The 27,958-nt window shown below is 44.1% G+C and overlaps 2 protein-coding genes across 6 annotated transcripts; both read right to left on the bottom strand.

Moving 5' to 3' along the window:
- Positions 1–128: 128 nt before the first annotated feature.
- Positions 129–27,958, bottom strand: LOC108657984 (uncharacterized). Of its 3 annotated transcripts, none has more exons than XM_089264482.1 (5): positions 27,151–27,958; positions 11,261–11,611; positions 11,111–11,187; positions 7,938–8,452; positions 129–6,709 (listed from the first exon to the last, which is right to left on the bottom strand). In XM_089264482.1, exons 2-5 carry the CDS (start codon positions 11,440–11,442, stop codon positions 368–370), a joined length of 7,116 nt encoding a protein of 2,371 aa, XP_089120608.1. In that variant the 5' UTR covers positions 11,443–11,611; positions 27,151–27,958; the 3' UTR covers positions 129–367. The 3 variants fall into 3 exon arrangements, with proteins under 3 accessions (XP_089120608.1, XP_089120609.1, XP_089120610.1); XM_089264483.1 differs by lacking the exon at positions 27,151–27,958 and adding an exon at positions 26,118–26,540; XM_089264484.1 differs by lacking the exon at positions 27,151–27,958 and adding an exon at positions 18,503–19,250.
- Positions 12,706–23,789, bottom strand: Pfrx (6-phosphofructo-2-kinase/fructose-2,6-biphosphatase). Of its 3 annotated transcripts, none has more exons than XM_089264485.1 (2): positions 23,182–23,789; positions 12,706–16,190 (listed from the first exon to the last, which is right to left on the bottom strand). In XM_089264485.1, the coding sequence occupies exons 1-2, from the start codon at positions 23,291–23,293 to the stop codon at positions 14,050–14,052; spliced, it is 2,253 nt and encodes a 750-aa protein (XP_089120611.1). In that variant the 5' UTR covers positions 23,294–23,789; the 3' UTR covers positions 12,706–14,049. The 3 variants fall into 3 exon arrangements, with proteins under 3 accessions (XP_089120611.1, XP_089120612.1, XP_017965017.2); XM_089264486.1 differs by having other exon boundaries at positions 12,706–16,187; XM_018109528.3 differs by having other exon boundaries at positions 12,706–16,082; positions 23,182–23,787.

The raw sequence follows: 27,958 nt of genomic DNA, 5'->3' as shown, positions 1-27,958 counted from the left end.
GCCAAAGGAGCAAGAGCGAGAGCGAATGACTTAAAAATAAACAGTAAACAGTCCAAGCTTCTATTACTATGCTGCTCGCTCTCATTTAGCCTAAGCTTTCCATACTATTTGCAATGCAATGCAAAACAAAAACAAAAAACAAAAAATACCTGCATTCCTTGCAAAGAGAGAGTGAGAAAAAAAATATGTATGTAAATGAAATAAACTAGTTTGAAATGATTTGCTGCTGTTTGTTGTTTTCTCCCTCGCTCTTCTCCTCAGCATTTAACTGCCTAGCTGAGTAGAGCTGACTATTGAGTTGACCAATCGCCATCTACTCCGAGTCCAGGCTATCCCAGCCATCGGCGAATCCATCCAACTGCAACAGCTACTGGAACGGCACAAATTTCGTCATATCCGCTGTTGTGCAACGGGGCGCAATCGCCGGATTGGTGACGGTAATGGGCAGCTCCAAGGATGTGGGCACGCCGCTGCCGCTGCCATTGGTCACACCAATCACGGCCAGGCTATCGTCCAGATTGCCACCAATGGCATCAATGGACAACGGCGAGGCCGATGAGCTGCTGCTGCCGGCGCGCAGTTGAAGGGCGGCAGAGGCGCTGGTGCTTGGCTGCTCCAGCGCGGACATGATGGGCGTCTGATCCAGCAGCGCATTTGTCTCGTTCGTGCGGGCTGTGATCGGCGGCGTCAAATGGGAGCCACTCACTGGCAACGTGTGTGCCATAAAGCCAATCACATCCTCCTCAGCGCCAGTTCCAGCTGCACCTCCTGATGTTGCTAGTGTTGGTACTGGTCCTGTGCCAGCAGCCGCCGATTGAGTCTCAATGTGTAGAATGCCCACGCTGTTGCCGGCCAGCGCGGCAGACAGCAAATCGGGAACTATCAGTGGTACGGAGCCAGCTCCGTGGTTGCACTGGTGCAAGGCCAAGTCCTCCAGATTGACCAGCTGTAAGTCTCGCTCGTGCAAATAGTTCTTGGCCGCCTGCAATATTTCGGCGGCAGGCAACAGAGCCTGCCCGCCGCCGTCAATCTCAATGATGATGTCATCCTGTTGCTCGGCTATATTCATCAGCACCTCGGTTGATATCTCCAGCTGGTGGCCGCCGACATTCAGCTGGAGCACATTCGACTGAAGCTGATAGATTTCCTCGGAGGGCGATGGATTCTCGGCTTCATCAGTTGCCACCAGGCCATCAGATGGTTCCGGCTCCTCCTCTTCGTCGTCGTGGCCTTCGGCTAATTGATTCGAAGGCGACATCATGCCCAGTATGCCACCTGGCATCACAACCCCTTCTTCCACAGCTTCTCCATCTTCCACTTGTCCTTCCTCGCCATCAGCATTCTCACCCTGCTCACCCTGCACCACCTGCGCTATGGCCTCACCATCCAGCAGAAAGACCGCAGACAGCGGATTACCTTCGGGTAGCTGTGGCGTCTCGGTTAGTGCCTCCAAAGGCACCGGCACCAAATGATTCTCGTTATCCAAATATAGTGCCTCGTTGTTCAAAGGAGTAAAATTGTTGTTGTTGCTCAGGGAGCAGAGCATGAAGGTGTTGTTGTAGCCAGGAATGGGCCGAGTCATCACAGCACAAATCCGTGAATCTGCTCCAATCTCTTGGGAGGTTTCCTTCGACTCATCTGGATCGGAATTGTTGTCCCCTGAAGGCGGACGGTTTACTGCTCGTGACGATGACGGCTGATCGTCCAGTGGATCATCGATTCTCTGTGACTGTTGTCTCTGCTGTGCTTGCGGTTGCTGTCCTAGCAGCAGCTGCTCCTGCTCTTCCTCCAGCTGCAGCTGCTCCTGCAGTTCCTCCAGCTGCAATTGCTCCTGCTGCAGCTGATCCTGCTCTCCCTCAAGGTGCAGCTGTTCCTGCTCTTCCTCCAACTGCAGCTGCTCCTGCTCTTCTTCTAAGTGCAGCTGCTCCTGCTCTCCTTCTAGGTGCAGCTGCTCCTGCTCTTCCTCCATGTGCAGCTGCTCCTGCTCTTCCTCTGGGTGCAACTGCTCTTGCTCTTCCTCTAGATGAAGCTGCTCCTGCTCTTCCTCTAGATGCAGCTGCTCCTGCTCTTCCTCTAGATGCAGCTGCTCCTGCTCTTCCTCTAGATGCAGTTGCTCGTGCTCTTCCTCTAGATGCAGTTGCTCGTGCTCTTCCTCTAGATGAAGCTGCTCCTGCTCTTCCTCTAGATGAAGCTGCTCCTGATCTTCCTCTAGATGAAGCTGCTCCTGCTCTTCCTCTAGATGAAGCTGCTCTTGATCTTCCTCTAGATGAAGTTGCTTCTGCTCTTCCTCTAGATGCAGCTGCTCCTGCTCTTCCTCTAAATGAAGCTGCTCCTGCTCCTGCTCTTCCTCTAGGTGCAGCTGCTCCTGCTCTCCTTCTAAGTGCAGCTGCTCCTGCTCCTGCTCTTCCTCCATGTGCAGCTGCTCCTGCTGCAGCTCCTCCTGCTCTTCCTCCTGTTGCAGCGCCTCCTGCTCTTCCTCCTGTTGCAGCTCCTCCTGCTCTTCTTCCAGATGCAGCTCCTCCTGCTCTTCTTCCAGCTGCAGCTCCTCCTGCTCTTCTTCCAGCGGCAGCTCCTCCTGCCCTTCCTCCAGTTGCAGCTGCTCCTGCTCATCCACCAGCTGCTGCGGTTCCTCCTGTCCGTGCAGCTGCTCCTCCAGTTGTTGTTCTGCTACCGTTTCCTCTTCTTGCTCTTCTTGCGCTTCATCTGATACCGGATCCAGTTCCAATTCCAGTTCAAGGTCCAGCTCCAATTGATCCTGCTCCTCATTCCGCTTCTCTTTTGCTTTCTCTTTCTCCTCCTTTTCCTTCTCCTTCTCGGCCTCCAGTTCTTGCTTTCTTTTTCTGGCTTCCACTGCAGCTTGAGAGCCGCTACCTCGTCGCTTTCTTCTAGCCTGAGCATCGCGCAGCCGCAGCAGCTGCCGCCTGGCAAGCTGCAGATCCTGCTCAGTCAGCGTGCTCAAAACCTGACAGGATGGACTCTTCCGCGGCCGGCTTAGGTTCTCTCTGCGCATGGCCATTGGGTGCTCGCTAGCCGCTCGGCGATTGAGCCGGAAGTTGCGCTGCTCCTTCAGCCGCATGAGCAGCAACTTCTCCTCGGCGTCCGGCCTGTGCTGACAGCGGGCGCGAGCCCAGCGCTCCCGTGCAATGCGATTGATCTCTGCCCTGCGTCCGCTAGTTATGTCCGCCTCGTACTTGAGCAGCATCTCCCGCTCGCGCTCCTTCAGCTGCACTTCGAAGCGCCGACCGACAGGCGGCGGCGTTGGTGACCAGCGATTCGGCGATGTTGGTGATTCAGCTCGCGTGGCATTCGCGCGTTGTGCTGCCGCCGATGTGGAGGGCAACGGCTGTTGCTGTGTGTGCTTCTTCTCTTCTTTCTTCGAGTGCTTTGCCTTCTTCGCTTGCTTTGCGCTTGTCTTGTCTTTTGAGTGCTTCGCCGGCGGCTGCTGCTCCACCTTCTGCGGCTTCTGTTTGCCGTGATGCTGCTTCTGCTTTTGCCTCTCCTTTTGACTCTTGGCAACTCCACGCTCGCCCTCCTCAGCTCCCACCGGCCGTTTCACCTGGCTGTGTCCGCTGCTGCTGCTGCTGCTGCTCCTGCTGGTGTTGCTGGCGGTGCCACTGCTGCTGCTGCCACTGCCACTGCCGCTGCTGCTACTACTGCTGGTGCCGCTGCCATTGCCGCTGCCGCTGCTGCTACTGCTGCTTCCATGGCTACCCCGCTTACTCTTGCTGATTTTGCTGGCTTTGCTCGCTCGGCTGGCTCTGCTCGCCAGACTGCGAACCCGTGCACAGCTCATATTGCTGTTCTGTGAATTGGGTCGTATCTCGTAGAGATTGGGCAGCAATATGTCCTCCAGGATGAGCACACCACTCGACTCTGTGGCCGTGGTCGACTCCTCCGCCAGGGCTGGAGCCGAGCGCTGCAGTTCGCGCGCCTCCTCGGCCGAGATGACGGCCATATTGGAGAGAATGGAGCTGCTGTTGCTGTTGCTGTTGCTGTTGCTCGTCAAGTGCGAGGAGCTGTTGCTGTTGGAGTTCATGTGCAGGTGGATATGGCTCAATGCTGGCGATGCTAAGCCGCTGAACTGCGTCTGAATGGGGAACTGCATTTGGCTAGCGAACGGCAACTGCGGCTGGAATTGCAGTTGCGTCTCCTGCGCTTGCACTGGCGACGAGTTACTCAGCTCCTCGGCTGTGGGTGTCGGTGTGGGCGGAGTTTGAGCCAGGCTGTAGCTGGACATGATGGGGGATGGCGACTTGGCTTTGGCAGCGCATTGGCTTGGATTGCTTTGGCGTCGCTTGTCAGTCTTCAGATCAGAGCTGGAGCCATTGGATAGTGTGGGTAGCGGCGACGTCACTACCTGCTGCTCCTCATCCTCTTCGTCGTGTTCCAGCGACAGAGCCACCTCTTGCTGGCCTGCATCGTCCTCATCTTCCTCCCGCTCTTGCTCCTGCTCCTGCTGTTGCTTCTTTTGTTGCTCCTGCTCTTCGCGCTGCTTGTTGCGCGACTTGAAAATGCGCTTCTGCCGCTCCTTGATGGGCAGATTTGACTGCTCCGCCTCCGCATCCACACTGCCTGCTCCGGTCTCCAAGTCTTGCTCGTGCTCCAGCTCCTGCTGTTGGGACTGGTGTTCATTGAATGCCTTGAAGACATCCTCGTGGGACTTGGCAAGAGATTGCTTTCTAGATCGCGGCTCCTCGCCGCCATTGGACAGGGAAGGAGCCGTGGCAGCAGCTGTTGCCGTCTGGGCAGGAGCTGGAGCCGAGGGCTTGGTGCGCCGTCTATAGCTTAGACCATTTCCATTCCTCTCAGCGATGGGTGCATTCGGCTGCATGGCAGCCGGCTCGAGGTGCTCGTCCTCTTCGTCGAAATCGAAGCAGGAGACGGCACTCGGATACGGATTCGGATTCAGCACTGATGCCCTCATCGAGCGCTGCGGCTCGGCAGCATCGATGAAGACAACGCTCTCATTGGAGCTAGCATCGCTATCGTGAATTAGGATCGGCTCATCCTGGACACAGTTGCTCTCGGCGCTAGAGTCGAACTCCTGCAGCACCACATCCCGGCGATCCTTCTTTGGTATGTTGCGTATGCGCTTGGATGAGGACGAGCTCGATGAGCAGGAGGCCACGGCATTCATGGATACATCATTACATAGTGCATCATTTGTGGCTGGACTTGCTTCGGCATCAGCATCAGCGTCGACGACGACGTCGGCGACAGCGTCGGCGTCAGCTTCGTCGTCTGGCTGCTGTTGCTGCTGCTGCTGCTGCGAGCCTTGTGGCAGCTGCTGCTGCTGTGCCTGCTCGATTCGCTGCTCCTGTTCCAGTTCTGGCTCCTCCTGCTCGTAATCTCCCCATTCTGCCAGCAATCTGAGATGCAGCTCCCGTGAATCATTCACAATCTGATTTGGACTGTTGCTGCGCTGCCGTTGCTGCTGCTCCTCCTCCTTCTTCTTCTTCTCCGCTTTCTCCTTCTCCTGCATCTGTTCCTTCGCCTTCTGCCGTCTCGCAGAAGCCGCTGCCTGCTCTTCTTCATCGTCATCCTCATCCTCCTCCTCATCCCGCCGCTTGCGCTTGCGTCCCCGCTTAGCAGCCGCTGCCGCCGACTTGGCCTTCGCGTTGACTTTCGACACGGCCGGAGTTCCCGATGTGTGCACCGTCGCCGCACTGGGATTCACTGTCTGGGTCGCACGACTGGGCAACGCCAGTGAGAAGGGCGACGGTGTTGGTGATGTGGACGTGGACATCATGGCGGCGCTGGTGATTGTGCAGCTCCTCTCATTAGACTGCTGCGGACGTTGGCGGGGCAGCGCAAAGGTAACCGAGGAGGAGGCGGATCTTTGTGAAGTTGGCGTTTTGGCTAGGACTGTCCGTGCTCGTCCTCTGCCTCTGTTCGCATCCCCTTCGTCGGCATTGTCGCCATCGTATGTCGCTCTGGCAGCACTGAGTCCCCGTCTCCTGCCCAATCGCTCAGCTCGCTCGATCCTGGCCCGCTCGCGCTCTGCACTGGCACTGTCCCTGGTCTCCTGCTGCCTGGTGCAGGAACGCGTTAGTCTTCTCTGCTTCGCCGGCGTGGCGGGCGATGGCAACGCCAGGGGCGGCGGCGCTGGCATCGTGGCACGCAGCTGATGGCAACGCTTGCGTCTCGGATCCCGCGAGCTGACCTGCGTGTTGCGGCGCACCGCCGCAAGGGGGCGCTCATTCGACGACGACTCGCAGGGTATGGGCGACTTGACCACACGCTCAATGCTCGCCAGCGTCAGCTGGGCAATGTTCGCCACCTGTCGCTGCTCCTCATCGTTGAGCGGAGCATCCACCACAATGGAGACGTGTCGCGACTGGCAGCGCCACAGCGACGAGTAGGACGCCAAGTCACGGGAGATCGATGTGTTGGCCCTGCGTGACGCACGCGACTTGTTGGCCATGCAATTGCCGCCACACCCACCGCCAGCGACACCGCCACCGCCACCTCCAACTCCGCCGCCGCCGCCACAGCCACCGCCTGGCTTGCCCGGCAGCAGGGGCCGCTGGTTGTTGCCGGTGCTCGAGCGACTGGGCTCCACGTGAGTGCGTCTATGGATGAGCAGAACGTTCATGCTGCTCGTATGAAAGTCGCACAGGTTGCACTCGTAGCGCTGGTCGTTGCGTCCCTCGGGGCGAGCATAAGCTGAAGCCGGCGCGCCAATGTCCATGATACGAATCGATGAATCCTGTCAAGCGTAGAGAGGGAGAACACACATTAACTAGAGTCGATAACAGGCTAAAGGTCAAGCTCAAGAGATTGAAAGCAAATATGTACAAGAGCTATGGAGGATTGGCTGAAGACTAAATGGCCTTGGGGGCAGATATGTGGAAGAGTAGTCTGTAGTTAGTATAAGAGTAGTCTGTATTTAGTATAAGAGTGTATTTAGTATAGGAGTAATCTGCAGTTAATATAAGAGTAGTCTGCAGTTAGTATAAGAGTAGTCTGCAGTTAGTATAAGAGTAGTCTGCAGTTAGTATAAGAGTAGTCTGCAGTTAGTATAAGAGTAGTCTGTAGTTAGTATAAGAGTAATCTGTATTTAGTATAAGAACAGTCATATCAGGATGGCTTGCCCTACAAACTCTTATACGAGAAAGATGTATGCAGCAGACCTTAGACTGAGATATACTATGTGGAAGTGCACTCTAAAAGATTTCATATTGAAATATGGGTAGATGTACGGTATAAGAGATGCGAGCATGCACTGCCTCTTTATAAGGACGAAGTACGAGGTATGTGTAGGAATACATCCATCATAATAGAGCATAGCTCGACAGATGAGAAACATGAGAGAGAAGTAGCTGTAAACTGACCACCCAATAGGCATATAGCATTTCTTTATAAGATATATTTATAAAGATAACAAAAGCCTAACGTTCTACTGAAGCACAAGAATTGTAGAAAAAAGGGAATACCTATATATCTATCAGATACCTATAACAGTATGGTATAACAGTCATATCGGAATGACTTACCCTACAAACTCTTTTACGAGAAAGATGCCTGCAGCAGAACTTAGACTGAGATTTACTATTGAAGAGATATAAGAATGGAATATAGGAATATATGGAATACGGTATAAGAGATGCGAGCATTAAATGCACCAGCTGCTGCGAGTCAAGGAGTCTTTATAAGGACGAGATACAAAGTATGTGTGGGAATACATTCATCATAATAGAGCATAGCTCAACAGATGGGAAAGATGAAAGAGAAGTAGCTGTGCTTCGTAAACTGAACAGGCATTTAGTCTCTCTGTATAAGAGATGTTTATAAGAAGGCTACATACAAATATCATATAGATAAATATCTCTTGGGGGTTAGTCAAAGAGAGTTAAGGAGCATAAGAATTCGAGTAGGAAAGGGAATACGCATATATTTCATTGCATATATTTCCTTATGATGCTACCAACACTCACATGGTCGTTAAAGTTGCCGTAGATGTTGTAGCTGTTATCCATAATATTGTTGTTGTTGTTGTTGTTGTGGGCGTGAATGTTATTGTTGTTGCTGCTGCTGCTGCTGCTGCTGCTACTGTTGAGGTGATTATTGTTGACGGTTTGACTGTTGTTGTTATTGTAGTTGTTGCTGTTGTTGTGGTTGTTGTAGCGATTATTATTTAGCTGATCATCCCGATTGTTGTTGCTGTTGCTGTTGTTGTAGTTGCGATTATTTACAGCATTGCTGCTGCCGCTGCCGCTGGCGCTGTTGTTGTTGTTGTTGTTGCTGGTGCCGGCGCCGGCGCCGATAGAGACGGTGGTATTGGTGCCCACAGTGGCGGTGGTGACGGTGCTCGATAGCAATGCCTTAATCAAGCTCTCACGGCTCACCGCTGGCTCCGCGCTCTCCGAACTCCGTTCGGCGGCCAAGCGACTTTCGGCGTGTCTCACGTCCTCGTTGAACTTCTCCCTCATATCGGCTGTCACGGATTTTCCTGTAAAGCAAAAGCAAAAGCAAATGCAAGTTCAGATATCAATGCGAGTCGTACATGGATGTTCTTGGAGGCGAAGCGCCCCTCTCTTACGTATTTCCATTCGTTCTTCTATTTCTCATTCTTGCCATTCGCTTTCTACTCTTTGTCGTCCCTCCGCTATCTGTGCAGTTCTCTGCTCTTTAAATCTCAATCTTTGTCTTCCTTGCTCTCCTTCTTCTTCTTTTTCTCTCTCTTCCTTTCTCTCCCATTCTCTGTTACTTTCCAATTTTTCACTTCTCTTTCTCTTCCATTCTGACATTCTTCCACCAGCCTACATCTACATCTCAATCTCTGCCTTGTTTGCTCTCCTTCTTCTTATTTTTCTCTATTCCTCTACCTCTCCCATTCTCTATTGCTCTAAAATTTTTCAATCTCTCTTTTCACTCCCCTTTCTCACTCATTCCTTCGTTCCCATTCTGACATTCTTCCTTCAGCCTACATCTCCATTTCAATCTCTCCCTTGCTTGCTCTCCTTCATCTTCTTTTTCTCTCTCGCTCACTCCTTCTCTCCCTTTCTGACGTTCTCCCACTCACACAGAAATAATCATCTAGTAATCGGATAGTTTACTGTCTATTCGAACAGCTTTCGTTGGCTCTGAGCTGCTCTCGTCGAGCTCACATTTATTTTATATCTGGTATTGTTCACATCGAGCATACGAGCTCTTCAAAAATATATATTTCTATAAATTTATATTTTTTTTACTTTTTATCAAATCAATATATAGACTTATATATTTTTGTATTTTTGTACGAGTCAAGAGCATTTGCGATAAACCAACGAAGAGGCAAAGCAAGAGATCGAAACGGTGCGGCGGAGAGTGAGAGACCAACAGCGCGACAGCAAGCAAGAGAGAAAGAGCCAAACGAATCGACAGCAAGGAGAACAGCAAGAGGGCAAAAGCAAGACAGCAGCAGAGGATATGCGCGTCGGTGCGGAGGGCTGCTGCTGCGGCAGCGCCATCATGTCCAACATACTCGGCGCAGCCAACGCCATATCGCAGCTGCGCCTGCAGACGATCGTCGACAATGTGAGGCCGCTGCAGCAGGCGCTGGGCAGCCGCCAGAGTCGCCCCTTCATCGTGGGAGGCCTGGCCACCGGCGTGCTGCTCTACTATTGCGGCCATCGCTGGCTCAAGCAGAAGGGGGCGGCGGAGCAGGAGAAGCCCAAGCCCAAGCCCCAGTCAGCGGAGGAGGGATGGCAAGTGGAGCCGGCAGGGGCCGAGCAGCTATTGAAGAACTATGAGACGGGCGCCGGAGATGGCGCTGCAACAGAGGCCGCAGATGGACGCGAAGGAGTTAAGGGCATGGCCAAGACCAAGGCCAAGCCGGAGGCCGAGACCGAGGCAGAGGCAAAGGCCGAGGCTGGGGATGATGGTGAATCGGTGTCCAATGCAGAGCTGGCCACCGCCATGTCCGACAGCTCAATGGAGATCGAGTAGGGCCCGACTAGAAGTCAATCAAGCAATGTAGGATGGTCTCCGTAGAGGTTTCCCGGAATCTCTGCCAAACACAACACAAACACACGATCAAGTCTCAGACGAAACTTCCCTGGATCTCTCTCAAAATCAATTCAGTAAATTATTTCTTGAATCTCAATCAATTCGTTCCGGCAAGCAAGAGGGTCTCGCAGCCGATCTCTCTCAACTAATCAATGCATCAATCTAGGAGTGCCAACAGGGGTGAAGCATCTTCCTCGGAATTCTTCACCAATCAATCAAGAGTTACGAAAGAGAAAACGCCTTCATCGAATTATTTCCTTACTCAGTCATCAATCAATCAAGTCGCGCGAATAACAAGATCTGCCTCAAGCCACTCTCAATCAATCAATCAAGAGTGTTGAGAGACAACGAGAGAGAGAGAGAGAGAGAGTGAGAGCGCGGTGTTCCTCGAATCAAGCATCAATCAAAGAGTTCAATATGCATTCATATATATATATATACATGTACATATATATGCATATATGTATATATATATATATATATGTATAGTTATATACAAATATTATTTATTTTTTGCCCTTCTTTAAATTTATCGAAAAGAGGTGTGTGCATATATTTCGGTCTATGAATCCAGCCATCATTAACAATAGTTCAGTTATAAATAAATATGATGCGTATATACATATATATATATAAATATATATTATATATATATATGTATATGAGAATATAGAAAAAACAAAACAAGTCTCTCAATTGATTATCGATTATCGATAGCATAATGGTTCATTGCAAAGCTCTTTCATTTATTCCGGTTATCGATTAATCCATCCGTTCACTACATCATTCAGCCTCAATCAAGCCCAACATTTCAATAGAACAATAAGTGCTTCAATCAATTACGACAGATTGGTAACGTAATCGGTTAATCGATCAATCGATGCGCCAATCGTGTTGAATACTTGACTTCAGGAACCACTCTAATAGACAATCATCGTTCATCTTGCTTGATAACTATGCCAGTCAATCAGTCAATCATACACTTATACCATTCACCAACAATCTTGCTCAATTACTTTCTCTATTTTCTTTCCCTTTCCCCTTGAACTGTCTCCGATTGCCCTTCGGCCAGCTGTGGATGCATCAATCAATCAATCAATATACGCATATATATACTCACTGGTGCCCAGCTTGATGAAGTCCTTTTTGTGCTCGCACTGAAATGGATAGATCAGCTTGGACGTGTTCACCTGCTCGCTGCAAGAGACAGAACAACAACAAATAGGTCAACACAAATCCCAGAGTTAGAGCCGAAATGGGTATTACTTACAATGTTCGTTCGTTGAAGAATTCGACGACGGCGTAGGGTCGCCGCGTGCTATTCACAAAGCGAAAGTCTTGCGACGAGGTCACCTCGCCGGGCCACCAAATCTCCGAGTTGTGAATCTTTACCCAAACGATGTCCCCATCCTTGTACTGCCGCTCCACCTCCTCGTTGCGGAATCGTGGCATTTTGATGCTTTTATCAGCGAATATATATATATAGATCTATATATATATATATACAAGCTCTATCGATGTATATCTGTTATCCGAATTCGTAGTCCAAGTTCGATTCACTTCTGGTCGTCTATTCCTTATGTCTAAGTTCCGCTTCACGGCTTACATCGGGCCTGAACAGCTGCAAGCATTTGGTAGATTTTTATTCTTTTGAGAGAGAGAATTTCAGTAGAGTTCAAATTTCAAATACATATCTATACGCCCATGTGTAGCCCCCTGCTAAATAGCTAAGCCTGGGAACGCAACAATTTCAAGAACGGACAACCACAATGTGAATCGATCTAAATGTAACTTAAGTATATCTCTTATTCATATAACAGCTGGAATATTTAGTATGTAATACAAATGGTTTAACTTAATAATCGATAATTAACTTAATAATCGGGAGTATCCGACTAGCAGTTACCTTGGGCTCCGTGCCAATCTCGAGGCAGAAACATCGTAGCTGTGATAGTAAATAGATAGCAGAATCATTTTCAATTCTTATTCTAGATAACTAACTCTCCAGATCTTACACCAAATCAATTCTGAATAGTGTTCTAAGGGTTGAGTACCTGCTCCTTTGCTCTTATAGCCATAGCACTCCCTTAAGCTGAGTGCCTAGTTTATAGTACTTACTAGATAGCCAGGTTCTTATAGTATTTAACTAGTCTAGTCTTTAAGGAAACTTTAATTTTCATATATAACTTACATAACTTAGATTACCTCCCTAGACAACGTTTAGCTCTTATACCAAGTAGTCTCTTATACTATGGCGAAGTACTAAGGCTGTATCCATATTTTAGATCTATTATATTATCCTATAGTTCTTATACTAGCTCTTATATAATTAGACACGTTCGTTTAGAAACGAAATCATCCACATCTGTTGCTTAAATTTTATGGGTTTTACCACGCTTTCTGTGTGCTACATCATGCCTAAGACCAATACACCCTGTACAGGGTATATTCATATAGGCATAAATTAGAAGACAAATACAAGTTTTTGGTTTTGTTGTTGTTGTTGATTTTTTATAGTAATTTATTGAAATATTTCTTCATTCTGAGTAATTTACAATAGAGGTAATATTATATATATTTTGAGTGTATATATATATGATGAGTGTAAAATGAGGCATCCAAAATTTGATAGACACGCAAAAACAGATATGAACAAGGCGAAAAAAGGGCGCAAAATCGAAAGTACTGTTGCTACAATTAAAATGTTATCGTATATCGATTTTTGTATCATTTATTTTTTGTTCGCTTTCTGTATACCAAGTATACGCAATAGAGTTTTTACTTACATTCTTATATAACATTGAATAGAAAAGTGAAATCTTTATTAAACATGAATAAAAATTGTAAAAAATTTATGTTTTTTTTTGTTTTGTTTTTGTTTAAGAAAATATGTTAAAAATATATATATATTTCGTCTTAAGCTAATGCTAGAATTAAAATTTTAAGTTTTTCTAGTGGTTCATCTCTCTAGTGAGCGTAAAGTACATCGATATAACAGCGTCATTCCAATCACAATTTAGCAAGGACAGACAAATTACAAACATTAATTCAAAATTCAATATAAAAAAAGGTTTCGATATATATCGATATACTACGTCTATATATCTATAAAAACAGGAAAGGCAAACAGGCATAATAGAGAGAGACATAAGAAATATATAGATACATAGATAGAGGACAAGAGAGTATGGCAACTGTTAACTGTTAACAGTATGCTAACATTACATAAGTACAGAAGCTCTTACTGTTACAGCTAACATGGATAAACACAGTTCACCTAAAGCAGTCTATAAATAATTTCCGTTTCTGTTTCTGTCGCTTTATGTAAGTACACTGTTAGAGGGATTATGTCAACATAAGATATAACAGAAGCTGCTAGGCCCATTCCATTCAAAGATTCATACAGTTGTACTTCAAGTATTCTTCAATCGGTTGATTGCTAAAGCAGTTAACACTAAATGTAAGCAGCCAGAACTTTATTATGCCTCTGTTACTGCTACTGTTACGACGCTGCAAACGGCAGCTGTTAAGCGTGTTGTCTCAAAATGCAAATTCAAGCTCTCTGTTACGCTAACATAACGCCTTACTTTTGGTGGTACTGTTAAGTATATTAGATGAGCCACTGTTAATTGATTTGTTAACAGTAATTAACGATTATGTTAAAGCCAAGTGCTACAATTCAAAACTGCTGTTAGTTTTCCGACTGCCATGTTGCAGCTTCTAATGTTAACTCTGTGTACGCTGCTAACAGCAGTGTTTAGGGCTGCTGTTAAACGCTCTAGTCTACTGTTACAGCAATCAACTAGACTGTTAACTGCTCTGTTGACAGCAATCATTACGCTTATGCTAACATTACAACGCCCGCGCTGTCTGTCTGTGTGTGTGTGTGTGTTTGTGTGAGGGAAATGTCTTTTCCATTTACTTCAATTACAGAGCCAGGGTCGGATTAGTTAATTGATTGATTGGTGGGTGGGAATTCTGGAGGGGGGTCTTTTGGTTAGCTCGGTTGCCTTTTTATAATGTCTTGGATTTCATTGTTTTTGGAGGCTTGGTGCAATGTCATTGGGTGGTTGGATCCGTACGACCGCTGTTGCCATTGGAGGCAGACGTTGCCGTAGCCACATCATCGCCCACGATGAGCACCTTGCCGACGCCATCGGGCGCAACCAGCTCACCGCTTAGACCATCCAGGCCCGGCTCGCTAACATCTCCGGGTATCTTTGGCTTTGGACGATGCGTATCGACAGCATCGATTGGCAATTTGATATGCTCCACCTTACAGCCATAGGCGACTGGCGTCAGCTTAATGACCGTGTGCAATGGGACATACAAATAGGGCAGCTCATCCGCCGACTTGTCCAGGAAGTAGGCGAACAAACACCTTAGCACCGCCTGATGGGAGACAACGAGCACATTGCCCTGACGCTCCAATTCCATGATAACGGGCTCAAGTCGCGCCACCAGATCCTCATAGCTCTCGCCACGCGGATACCGATAGGCGAACTTATTGAGATCTCTCGCCTTGAACTCTTCGGGAAAACGTTCCTTAATCTGCTCGTAGGTCATCTCCTCACAGTGGCCCGCATCGATCTCATTCAGGGCCTTCCAACGCTCCTGGGGCGCCTTAACATCCGCTACCGTCTGTATGGCACGCTTCATCCATGAGGTCCACACGCGCAGTCCATCGATCTGCTGCTGCGAGATGAACGAGGCCAACGCCCTGGCATATTGATGTCCACGTGGACTCAGGTTCGAGTCACCACCAATCAGGCCGCTCAAATTGTGCTCCGATTCGCCGTGACGCGTTAGATAGATGGTGCGTGGCGTTATATGAATGTTCATCAGATAGTAGACAATGCGCGATTCCACGTGACCCTCGTTATTATAGACGACCACCTTTTTGCCGGCATTGTAGACCTTCATGAAGCTGAGATGCGATTCGGCGACTTCGTCAATCGGCTGATATCGCTCCTCGTAGTGCTCGATGCGTTGCAGGAAATCCCGTACAACCAGCTCCGTATTCATATTGATGTAATCTGGTGAGCTGACCTTCACTTCCAATATATTCTGTTCAATGATTTGCGGATCATCGCATATCGATTCCACAAAGAACAAACGGAACCCATGTTGCTTAACAACAATGTCATAGATCAATTGACGGCGATCGTGCGTCGAGTTCGTAGCATCGAAGACAGCGATGCTGCCGAGTCCGCTCAGCAGCCAGTCGCACGAGTCGTGTAGTGCTTGATTGGCACAGCGATTCCGTATAGCCATTGCCTCCTCATTATCGGCACGAAAGAATTCATGGGATTTGTAGGCGGTCGTTGCATGACGACGATACTCGCCCAAATTAAAGACACGCGTCGCGATGCCAATCCAATTGAGATAACGGGCCAGCTTCTTCGATATAAATGTCTTGCCCCTGGCGGGCAGGCCCACCATTGCGATCACATGCGGTGTGGTACAATCGGCTATTGTGCGTTCGCCCCGTATCGGAAACGGTTTGGTCATCACCGTTTCCGATGTGGGCGGCAGCAGCTTGCGCAATTCATCCGACATGACCGATGGACAGACATGCAGCTCATTTTCGATAGCCAAGTCGGCTGTCTTCTTCAGCTGATTCAATGAGGTGGTACGCACGCGTAGCGACGGCGAGGTGTTATAGGGCATATCCATGATGCTGGTGGCTGTTACGGAACGTACTAGCTCTTTGGCGGCGGCAACTGCGGCGTTTTGTTGTAGCAATTGTCGTTGTTCCAATTGTTGTTGTTGCAAAATGTGAGCACAACAGCAATTGCAGGGCTTTGATGTTGTTAATAGAGCTGGTGAACAGGAGGAGGAGGAGGATGAGGAAGAAGAGATGGTTGAAGCGGAAGATGCGGAAGAGGTTGTTGTTGTTGTTGTTGTTGTCACAGAGGAGTTGGTATCGGTATTGGTGTTGGTATTGTTGTTGTTGTTGTTGTTGGATGTTAACTTTTGCTGAAGAAGCGTGGGCAACAATTTGTTAGTTGTTGTTGCTGCTGCTGCTGCTGCTGTGGTTGTTGTTGACGTTATTGTTTCCTCCTTGTTGTTGTTGTTGTTGTTGTTGCTAGCTGCAATGTAATTGAAATGTGTTGAATTGTTGTTGCTGATGTTGCTACTGCTGCTGTTGCTGCTGCTTGGCAATTGTTGCTGCTGCTGCGTTGTTGTAGCTGCTGCTGCTGTTGCATTCAGCAATTGTTGTTGTTGTGGCGTGAGACATGAAATTAGGCGAGCATTTGTTTTAGTTGTTTGTGTTGTTCTTGTTGTTGTTGTGATGGGCAATGAGTGTGATGCAGTGTTTGTTGTTGTTGTGCGTTCCACATGAAGCAGCCCAACAATATTATTCATAAATATGCATGTGCGTGTGTGTGTATGTATGTGCCAAAAAATGAACACAATAAATGCGAGTTAATGGAAAATACCGAAAATAAACCAGTTTAAAAAGCCCGTTAGAAGCAGACGCAGTCCAAAATAAATACATAGTAAAGAGAACGCATTAAAAAGCAACTAGATAAGTACATATGTATATGTATATACAGACACACGCACACAATCGACGCACCCACACATACATCCATTCATACATAAATATTTTGGCAATACATACATAGTTATATCTATTACATATGTGTAGATATGTATATTTGACTTCTTTTTGCACTTGACGCACACGAAAACCGACGACTGACTGAACTGAAGCGCGCAAGGAAAATTTGTGCGGAAAAGCAAATGAGAATGAGAAGAAGCAGCAACAGAAGAAGAAGAAGAAGAAGTAGAAGCAGAAGAGTAAAAACGTGCGTGGGCGACGACAAACGTTTTTATATGGAAACAAAAACAAACAGCTGTTGGCTTATTAAATATTAAATATAGGCATTGGAAGACGAGGGATGCGTGCGTGAGTGCGTTCGTGCGTGCGTGTCTGTCGGCTTCATTAATGACTTGTTATCGATAGTTCAGCCCTGGTAGTAATTAGCGATCGATTAGCGCATAAAAGCGAAATTCTTGTAATTATCTGCTTCTGATGTTGTTATTGTTGTAGTAGTAGTAGATGTTGTTGCTCTTATACTCTGCTTATAATTTCATTTGGCAAATATACATACATATGTACTACATAAACTAAAGAAAATAAAGAAAAAGACAGAATTAAAAGCAAAAAAGATAACCAAGTTGTATATCTGGAAAATGCCCAACAAAACTAAATAAAAGAAATATACTTAAAAAGAAGTAGCGACAAAAAGATATGGCAGACGCAGAAGAAGCGGTGAACACATGCTCTTTGCATGCATACAATAATATTTTGCTTTTCTTTTGTCATTTACTGTAAATTGATTGCAACTTCAGAAATTTCCAAGGCAGAACGAACGAATGAGAGAGAGATAAGGAAAGGCCAATGGAATATTTGCAAGCAAGCCAATGGTGTAGGTAGGTAAACAGTCCCAACAACAACGGCAGCAGAACTCGCTCTCCCTCACTCTCTCTCTTTCATTCGTTATCACACTGTCAAGGTCAGTGTTGCCAGACAGGCCAAACAATCACGGGCGTCTGCATGCAAGCATAAACACACACACACATGCACTCATAAACTCACACACACATGGGCAGCGCATGCATGTGCTAAGCGATCAGCTGTTTAGGTAGCAGCAACCGTCAGTGAAGCCACACACGCCTCAGAGACGCTAAAACTAGTTACATGACTTTTAGCTTTTTAGCCTTTTTTTATTTTACTGAATATTTGAATGGAAGTTTGCATTTCCTTTACCATTTATTATTAATACATGCAGAATATGATATATTTTCTATTCATTTATGTATATGTATATAGCTATATTACATCGAAAATATATATCAACTAGGTCTTTCTTAATATATGTATACACAATTTTTATAACAGTTAGCCTATTGAATATATCAAATAAATGCAAACGGTCGACTTTTTAGGCTATCTACATATATATTTTACTATAGAAATCTAACACACAGATTCTTCTAATATATACAAGATCGTGACATTTTCAAAATCGATCTATCAACTAATCCTTGGCTTATATAGTTGGCAGCACTGTTGCCGCGAAGTTTCATTGAGTATGTCTAGGTGTACAAGTGTGACTAACTCAATGCTCATTTATTCCCCTTATTCATTGACATTATTTATTAAGCAGCAAATTGATTTATAATCAAGAAAACTAGCCGACAGGTGATTTATAATTGACTTATGTAATGGAAATGCTGTTGGTGCTGCATACTGGAAATGCCCCGACAAATAGTTGTTAATGGCACATTAAGCCAATTGGATTCCAATTACAACAACAGCTACTACAGTCAACAGCAGCAAGAACTGCGCAGTGCGAAAAAAAAAACCAAGTAATTGAAGAGTTTCGTAACAAGCAGTCTGATAGCCAATCAAAAGCTAAGTGATATGGTGTGATTGAATCTACGCCTGAGCTAGTTAGTATGCGTGTGTGAGTGTGTGTATGTGTGCAATTGTAATTACCTGCGACCAAGTTTAAAGTTGTTAAGCAGCGCGAGCGAGCGAGCGAGCGGGATAGAGGCACACGCGCGAGTGCAAAATTATAAGGAGAACAATAACAACAACAATATAGACACTAAAGAAAAAACATAAAACAAAATAAAGATGAAGTGAGAGAAAAAATCTGTATAGCAGCAGACACAACGCTCAATGCGGCAATACTAAAAATTGTGCACTAAATGCAAAAAGTTTGAAGCGAAGCGAAATTGTTACGCAGCAGCAGAAGCAGCACTACCAGCTGCGCAGCCGGCAGCGCAGTTTGTAACTGTAAACTTTTTGCTTGCTTGCTTGCTCGCCCGTTCGATTGCCGGCAACGGCAGAGGTCAACAAATCAAACGAAAAGCAACGCGAAAAACTACAACAACGACACCATACATAAAAAGTAGCTGTAAAACAAAAACTACGTAAAAAAAAAATACTAAATACGAAATCAAATGGCGCGATTTTTCGCTTTGATTCTGATTGGCAGCAAATCTATCTATCTCTGCGAGCGTGTATGTGTATGTGTGTGTGTGTGTGTGAACTAGTTCACAATTGTTTGCTTGCGCAAGATGCCAACTGGACTGGAAGGCTCTAGGGCAGGGCTAGGAATGAGGGAGGAGCATACACTTAAATGATTCCAAGTGCAATTGAACAATAGTCAGAAGAGCCGCAGCCTGACAATTTGCATATTCATATAATTACGTACATACGCATACATGCACAGATGATATTCTATACGTACATAGTTTCTAATATAGACTGGACTAGGACTGGCAGCAGCAATACGAATGGAAATGCGTCACTGGAAACCAAATTTGACCCGCGATTAGCGATCTGAAGCAGGCGATAGCCGAGCTCACGCCAAATGAGTGAAGAGAAGAGGGAAGAGGGAAGAGAACGCAAACAGAAAACAAAATCATTTGATTAGCAATCACAACAACTTTCCAAAACTTTCCAGTGCCGCTCTCTAGCTGGCATCCGTTCCAAGTGAATTTATAGCTGCCCATTGCCTCATCTCATCATCTAAATTAGCGAAATGGTCCAATCGGACTCATTTTGCTGCTTGACTAGATGGTATTTATACTACCCCTGTCACTTTTTCTCTTCTCAATCTGCTCATCTACATCTCCACTCTTAATCTTACGCTCTCTCTCCCTCTCACTCTCTTCATACATTTCATTCCATCTTTTCTCACTCTCTTTTCATTCGCCTACCGTTATCTGCCATTTGTCTTGCTTAACTAACAGAACTAGATTCCACATATTCTCCAATTGGCATGCAGCCTCTCTCCCGCTCTCTTTCCCACCCATTACATCTGTATATCTCGTGCACAGCCATAGCGCATTGGCAGTTGCTCTCGTTGCTGTCTTCCTCTTGCACCTCTACTCACGCCAAACATTCCTTTCCCCTTATTCTTTATCATCAACCAGCTGTTGCATTCATTCGGCTTGCACGTGGACAGCCTGTCAGTCAGTCTGTCCGTCTGTCTTTCTGTCTCTCTGTGTGCCTGACCGCACAGACTCACCTTTAACATAGTCGGTGATTATTTGTTTTTATTTCTGCTTCTTCTTCTTCTTCTTCGGCTATTCGACTGTTGATCAAAATGTATTCCAAATGATTTCCGACTGCGATTGATATGAACGATTTTGTATTTAATCAACAATTACCATTACAATTACAATTACAATCTTGCTGAACTCTGATTAACCCCTTGACAATATATTTTTTCAACTATGCGAAAAGCAACAATAAATATAATAATTATAATCAGTACACGAGCAGCTGACGCGTTTCTAATAAGATAATCGTGGTTTTGTTTATTTCCCCCCATTTGCTTTCATCTCCTTCCCCACACCCTTCACACTCCACTCTTATCGAAAGCAACAAAATATGCAGACATATGTATGTATGAAGCGACGATAAGCCAAACACGCATAAAAGAAGAATCAACAGGCGTGATCGACCAGCAGATACCCTAATAAGTCAACTATGTGTCTGATAACTGCATGAACAACTACCAGATATACCCTAGTCAATCTGAAAAACTTGTTTAAACATTTTCATCTAACTCTTAATCAATCAACGATGATGTACCGTAAAGATACTCTAAAAAATCAAGTGTACGACAATTGCTGAACGACTTGCCGCTACCCTATAATTGAACTCTTTGAGCTTTAATCAATCAATCATCGAGGTTAAGCTGTTTATGCACTTATTTATAGATACCGGAGGCAATCGGGAGTTCATGTCAACAAACAAACGATTGCCACTGCGTTAAGCATATACAGTTATCTTCCATAAACATCATATGCCTCGGTCTTCTCTCCCTATCTATGTATATATGAATATGTGTTAATTATAACACTAACACCATTAATTTCGCACTGATAACTCACGTCAGACATCCGTAAGCCCCATGCAAAAGTAACAAAAAAAAAAAAAAAAGAGCGCCGAGATAAACAATTCTTACCTATGAGATAAAAAGCGAGTGAAGAAAACAAAAAGAACAACATTTCTTTAAATTTGAATGTATATATACCTATTAAGCTCTTTCCCTGCAGATAGACCTATGCTAAGTTAGCTGCAGAAATATCTCTGCATTGACTTACATCAGTTGGGAGCAAGTATCAGACAGTCGGTTATGCCCAACACAAAGATATACTCTTGCATTATCTTTATTTCTATATCAACATAGAGCATTTTACTTTGCAACAATTTGCAATATTTGACTTGGATGTTTTTGCAACACTAAACGCTGTCAGTGTTAAAAATGGCTCAGATAATGGTGAAACCTGTGATAAAGCATCATTAACAATTGTTGTGAAAGAGAAAGTTTGTTTGAATCAGACCTATTTAAAGTTAGCACATCAATCTAATCAGAAACAAAGAAAAAAAAAAACACAGTTATAAAAGGTGGAAGTACGTGAGCAAATTTCTTGAAGCGCACGATGGTGGGGAGCGTTGCTACGTCTGAAGTCAGTGAAAATTTGATTAAAATAAACTTACATAATACAATATAGTATTTTACCAAATTGTCTGCTTTGCCCCACTGTGCAAGGCAACATTTTGCCTCATTTCCGATTTCTCTACGGCGCGCCTCTGCGCCAACAACATCAAAAATATATTCGTTCACCTTGACATTGACAATTCCAATTGCAATGTCGCTTCCTCCTTCTCCTTCCCCTCCTTCTTCTCTTCCCTTATGCAGTTATTTATAATATTTGCTTATAAAGTGCATTGTCTTATACAGCACTTTCATTTTCGATTATAATTATTTTACTGTTGCTGTTGTTGTTGTTGTTGTTATTATTTTTATTGCATTTGCATTTGCATTTACTTGGGACGCAGGGCTCAAGCCAGCAATAAACGTGTTTTATAACAAACAACAATGTCGCTCCACCCTTCTTACTCTCGCATACCATTTCTTCTGTCTCGCTCCCCCACGCTCTCTAACATTACTCATCAAAAGTGCCGCTAAAGCCGGGCTTACCGATCGTTTACCGTTGATTTCATTCTTTCGCCTACTTTTCAACCTTCCCCCTCTCTCTCTCTCTCGATGTTTGCAGAAGAGCAGCGCCCCATCACCCAGCTTTCACCCATTGGCAAAGGCCACACACACAAAAGCAAATTCCATTTAAGCTTTTGGCCATTGTTTGCAAATTTTGCCAAAGCCAAAAATCAATTATAAAGTGCTCAAGGCCAAAAAAACATTCGCAATGTTTGCTTCACACAATAATTCCGGTTGACTAGACCACATTCGAAAAAAAAAAATTATGAAAGTCTAGATATATTTATTTAGATGTTTTCGTCTCATCTTTCTATACAAAATCTCATCAAACTAACAAACAGTTCAGAAGTCTGAAGGCGGAAATTCACAAAAATAGAATAAAACAAAAACTGAAAACAAAAAAATAATTCTAATATATTCGAGAAAGAGCAAAAACGAAAAACAATAACAAAAATAAAAATAAATGTTGTCGAGTTTAGCTGTGTTTTTGTTTTGATGATTACGAATGATCATACGATGATGAAGTTCACCAAGATAATAATGATCATCATGATGACAAATAGCTGTAACGGCATAACAAAAACATCAACAACAGCAACAACCACGGCGGCGAAGCAGCTGTCGCTGCATTCGTATGTGGTCTGCCCATAATATCAGAGCCACAGTGTGACCAAGACCAATCTCACATAGGCAGGCACAGACACACCCACTGCATACACACTCACATACATGCATGCATATGCAGATTTGTGCATGCCTGTAGCACTGACAATAGGCAGACAAGGTAAAACAATAAGAACACAGTTAAAAAGCCCAAACGAAATACATACATATGTAGAAATATTAATAAGTCATTAAACTTTATAGAAAATAGCAAAAAAGAAAAGAACAAGTAAATATAAATCACGCGATTGTAAACTAATGTATGTCACACGCAAAGCAGACGGGCGAAAAAGAATACCGAGAAGAAGTAGCAACAGCAGTCAGCATAATTTTCGACAGCAACAACAACAAGAACAATAATGAGAGTAGCAGTAAAAGAATGAAGCTCAAGTGCAAGTACATGTGTGTGTGTGTGTATGTTGATGTTGTTGTTGGTGTTGTGTATGAGAGTTTAGTGTGTTAAATACAGGGTGCTTTGAATTATACATACATAGCAGTGCAGCAGCGGAGGCCGGCGCCGGCGTTGCCTGACGGCCAGTGCTGCCACCAAATCGCGTGGACATTGTCGCCGTTGTTGTTGTCGTCTCACAGCATTGAGCCATTACTGTTGCTGTTATTATTACAGCGCTGCTAATGCAGCGCACTCGTGCTGCTGGCGCTTCCTTTGATACTTTTGCGTTTTGCAAACAAAGCTGATGCACACATACACACTCACACACCAATATATATATGTATATTGAGAGAGACACGAAAGTGAAGAAAAAAAAATAACACAAACACAGTTACACCACAGTTCACATATGGACACAACTAGCTCGCATGTGTGTGTGTGTGTGCTTCGCCTGCATATGTGTGTATGTGTATAGATAGGTGTGTGCGTGTTTTAAGTCTGCTTGATCCGCACTACGCACAAAAAGGTAAACGAAATTTGATCAGACAAAATTCCGACGCGCGCAAATGCGTTCCGCACACGTCGCTTGTCAAAATAAGAATGAGCAAAACAGCAAAAAGCAGCGAATAATGGCACGCGAACGATCGTTGCGACGGAGACGCTGGCGATGACGCGTCGTCACTATCAAGCAACACATTGCTAGTGAAGCGCACATAAAATAAAGCTAGAATAAATACTTATTTCATTGTTATATTTTATTATATGTAAATATATATGCATATTTGTACATATATGCATATATATTTATATCAATCTGTATTTCTTGACATAATACATTTACACACACATTTATGTATATAACATTTAGCGATGTGTTGATATAAACAGCTAGATTTGGCACATTAAAATAGCTAGTACACGCAGCACTCTCTCTTGTGCTTTCGCTTGCAGTCAGTGCTGCGCCGCTGACCGCAGAGGCAATGCGCATATGAAGTCAGTTTCATTGTACATTTTATATATAAACTGCAGTATTCGACATGCCGCATTATTGCATGAAACATATACTCACACCTACCACATACATATGTAAAGCATTTAGAAATTCACATTGATTATATTCAAAAGAAATTCAAATAAAAACAGCTAAATAACGCACACAAAAAAGCTAATATGCGCAGCACTTTGAAGGCGATTGCGTTGTCGAAAAAGTTGTTAATGCGTGGATTATGAACGGTAGCAGCACTGCCAGCGATACCGCAATAAATGTGATAAGAATTCGCGCAACGCGTGTCCCATGACGAAAACAACGTCTATTGCACTTGCCCCACACATACAAACACTGATTGTAGATATGTATGTAATTGTGTAAGGCTTTATATTTCCTAATTTAATTAGCACATTTTTAGTACAGGTGACAACAATGTTGCCGTTCTTGTTGACGTTGTTTTGCCTAACTATTTTTTTCTAAGATGCAACAGAGAGCTCCATATATAATGCAATTGGTATTCAAATATATACAAGCAAATATATAAATATTTTTTTTTTCTAGCTTTCATACCACTGTGCCTAGAATGTTATTTGCTTTTTTTGCCTGTTTAATATTTTATTTGTTGCCAAATTACGCAAATCGATAATGAAAAGTTATTATACAAAACGTAAAGAGAAGAGAGAGGAGGTTGGGGAATTGCGCGCAACAATCTAATGAGAAATGCAAAGAGTGTGTGACCGAAAAGCAACTAGTGTCGAACACTAGACTTTAGCTCTTTCTCTCTCTCTTGCTTTCACTTGACTATACTGCAAAAGCATTACTTTTGCATGTAATGTGTACGCAGTGCAAGAAGAGCCGAACCACTATGCAAGACAAGGCGAAGCAAACTTGAGCTACATGCAACATGTGTTAGACAAAGAGCAGCAATAATGGCCTTGACAATGCTGTGCAGGTATAACAATAAAGGAAAAGAGCATCAAAAGCTGAAAACTGCGCCTTAGCGCCAGCTTCACATTCAGATCCAATTGGTCCTCATTCTAGCTGCAAGCTCTCGCTGATGGGCAGCACTTTTTTTCCATTATCTGGTAATGTATGGTTCTCTGACGTCATAAACGGACAGAGGATAGGAATTCAAAATATGTAGAATAGAGATTAAAACGAGATAAGCAAATCTTTGTTTGCGCTCGTCTCGATTCCGAAAAACTATATTTCGATTGAATTGAAATTCCCAGAAGCAAAGAAATGTTTTTTACTTGAATATACTCATGCATGCATGGAAGAAAACATGTGTTTTTCTTTCATATTTATTACATTGCAATTAAATGAAATTCTAGAGCGAAATCAAACAGCCTAAACAGCCAACAACTGGCAAGCGGCAAATTCTCTAGTAAAGCTTATAAAAATTCAAGTTGAGCCATTTTGTTGTTAAAAACAAAAAAAAAAAACTGGTTTGCGCGCTAAAAAATAAAATAAAACAAAAGTTCTTTTTATCAACACAAACGCGCGCGAGGCATTTGAATACGGAAAAGCACCAAGAGTCGCACGCGCTTCAAATGCAACTCTGCCAAAGCTTTTTACGGTAAAAACATTCTTGAGTGTGTAAGAGAGACAACAAGAGCGCGTTCGGCAAAGAGCGCGTAAGAGTTCAAATATGAGCACAAAAGAGAGAAAAAAAAAGTTGAGTGCAAGATGAAATGTCACAAAAAAATTTAGAATTAAGAAATAATATTGCATAAAATACACTAATTTTCTTATGTATACAAAATTGAACAAATTAATATATGATAATAAAGCTTATAAATTAAAATTTAACAAAAAATAACATAACATAGAGAATACAATAACAAAAACCAAAGAGCGCCAAATTATTTACATTTAATTTACTCAAAAAGCCGCAGCATGCAATCAATGAAATTTTCTTTTTTAACTTCTAATAGTGTTTTTCTGTTTTGTGAGATGGTGTGCGTGTATGCATGTGCGTGTACATATGTTTCTGTTTCAAAAGGAAAACATCAAAAATATCAACGAATTCGAATGCATCTCTTACCTTTTCTTTCATACGCGATGAAAAGCTTGTTGCTCTGCCTGCTGGCAGAGTTTTTAAAACTTTTTCACGTTCTCGCTCGTTCGCTCTCAGCCGCACATATACTCTTGCACAAATACAGGCACAAGCGCAGCAGCCACGCAGCGAGAGAGAGAGAGAGAGACACCGAAAAAAACACACTCACTTTTTGTTGTTGCGCACTTTACAAAAAAATATGAAAATAATACTGTGTTGTTAATTATTTGTGCTTTTTGTTTCAATTTAATAAGTTGATTTTATTTTATTTCCTTCGCTTCTATGTACTAATTTGCGCGCTTTTATAAATGGTACTACTGCTTCTTCTTCTGTTTTTCTTCGGCTGCTGGCATTAATGTCACTGCTGCTGCTTTGCCAACACTTTTTTGGCGAATGTCTACGATGAGAAGATATCGACTGAACGCAGCTCAACGACGAGAATGATGGCGACGGCGACGAAAACGACGACGGCGACAACGGTAACAGTGCCGAAGACGAAATGGAGGGGAAATGAGAGCGGCAGAAGTAACAACAAAAGCAGCAGCAAATAACAACACAAACTTGTTCATTTGCATAGAACCATTGATAACATTGTAAATAATTATACATCATTCACTTTTGCACTTATACATCATTCAATATGTATATCATTGTATTCTCTCACATAAAGTTTTAGACCTTTGCTTTTTCCATAGCGCACATTTTTGCAGTGAAGTGCACTTAACTATATGATGACTGGTGTACTGTAAAAAATGGCAAAAATTTAACAGCACCAATACATATGTAGGCACTGGAGACGATGGCGACACACGCACACACATACACTTACATGTGTATGTGTAGTTGTATACGCTTATATTTGTGTATAAATACATATGTATATTTATGTCCATACAACATGATTCCTTATAAATAATCAAAAATGACCTAACTTACATTCGAACTTAAATTGTGTTTTTCTCTCCCACCTCCCACTTCTCTTTATCACTATCTGGGGGAAATTTTGTATGAACACACTTACCGCTATGCAATTGCAGTCCGAATCCACAAGAGTGTCAACATGACAATTTGTGTGTGTGTGAGAGAGCTGCGACAGTGGATGTGCTTTCTTGCTGTTGTTGTTTTCGGTGCCTGTTCGCTGGCTCACTCGCACACACACATACACAGGAGCGCTTCAGCGGCAAAAATTCTCAAAAAAAAATAAAACAAAAAAAATGTGAACGCACACACGCACACAATATGAACATTTGTATTTGTGGTATTACCGATTTTTGTTATATACGAGAAGATATACAAAAAAAAAAAGTAGTTCTTTTGCCCGCAAATTGCAGTGCGAGAGCACAATCAACAAATTATTAACTTATCCACGGGCTACAAATTCACCAGTAGAATTGCTATACACATACATTGACTTTATTTCTGTGTTTCTGTACTGTTCTTTTCATAAGAAATGTACAATCCGCTATTTTATTCAACTGTGTTTGTATATTTAAAGTTCAACCGAACGATGCGCTATGTGCAGCACACACACATAGGCAGGGACCGACCGTCCCACATACACATGTACGCACGTACACCGACAAGCACACACGACAACGGAGTAAAAAGTATTTTTTTTTCTTATTTGACGCAATTGGATTCTTTCAATTCGTTCGCTATTGTAATCGAGCCACTCATGAAGTTCTTGTTGCAGCAGCCACAATGGCTAATTCAAAGATGTTTTGCAATTCGACGATCAAATTACAATTACGACAAAAAACTAGTAATAGAGCAAAAAAAAAAAAAAACCACAGTCTATTAGAGACGTCGATGTAGGGCTGACTGAAGCT

The sequence above is a fragment of the Drosophila navojoa genome, chromosome X (genome assembly GCF_054131105.1).
Source record: "Drosophila navojoa isolate 15081-1374.11 chromosome X, UAZ_NAV_1.0, whole genome shotgun sequence".
Lineage (NCBI taxonomy): Eukaryota > Metazoa > Arthropoda > Insecta > Diptera > Drosophilidae > Drosophila > Drosophila navojoa.
The sequence above is the reverse complement of the archived record's forward strand: the minus strand, read 5'-3'. Positions and strand labels throughout refer to the sequence as shown.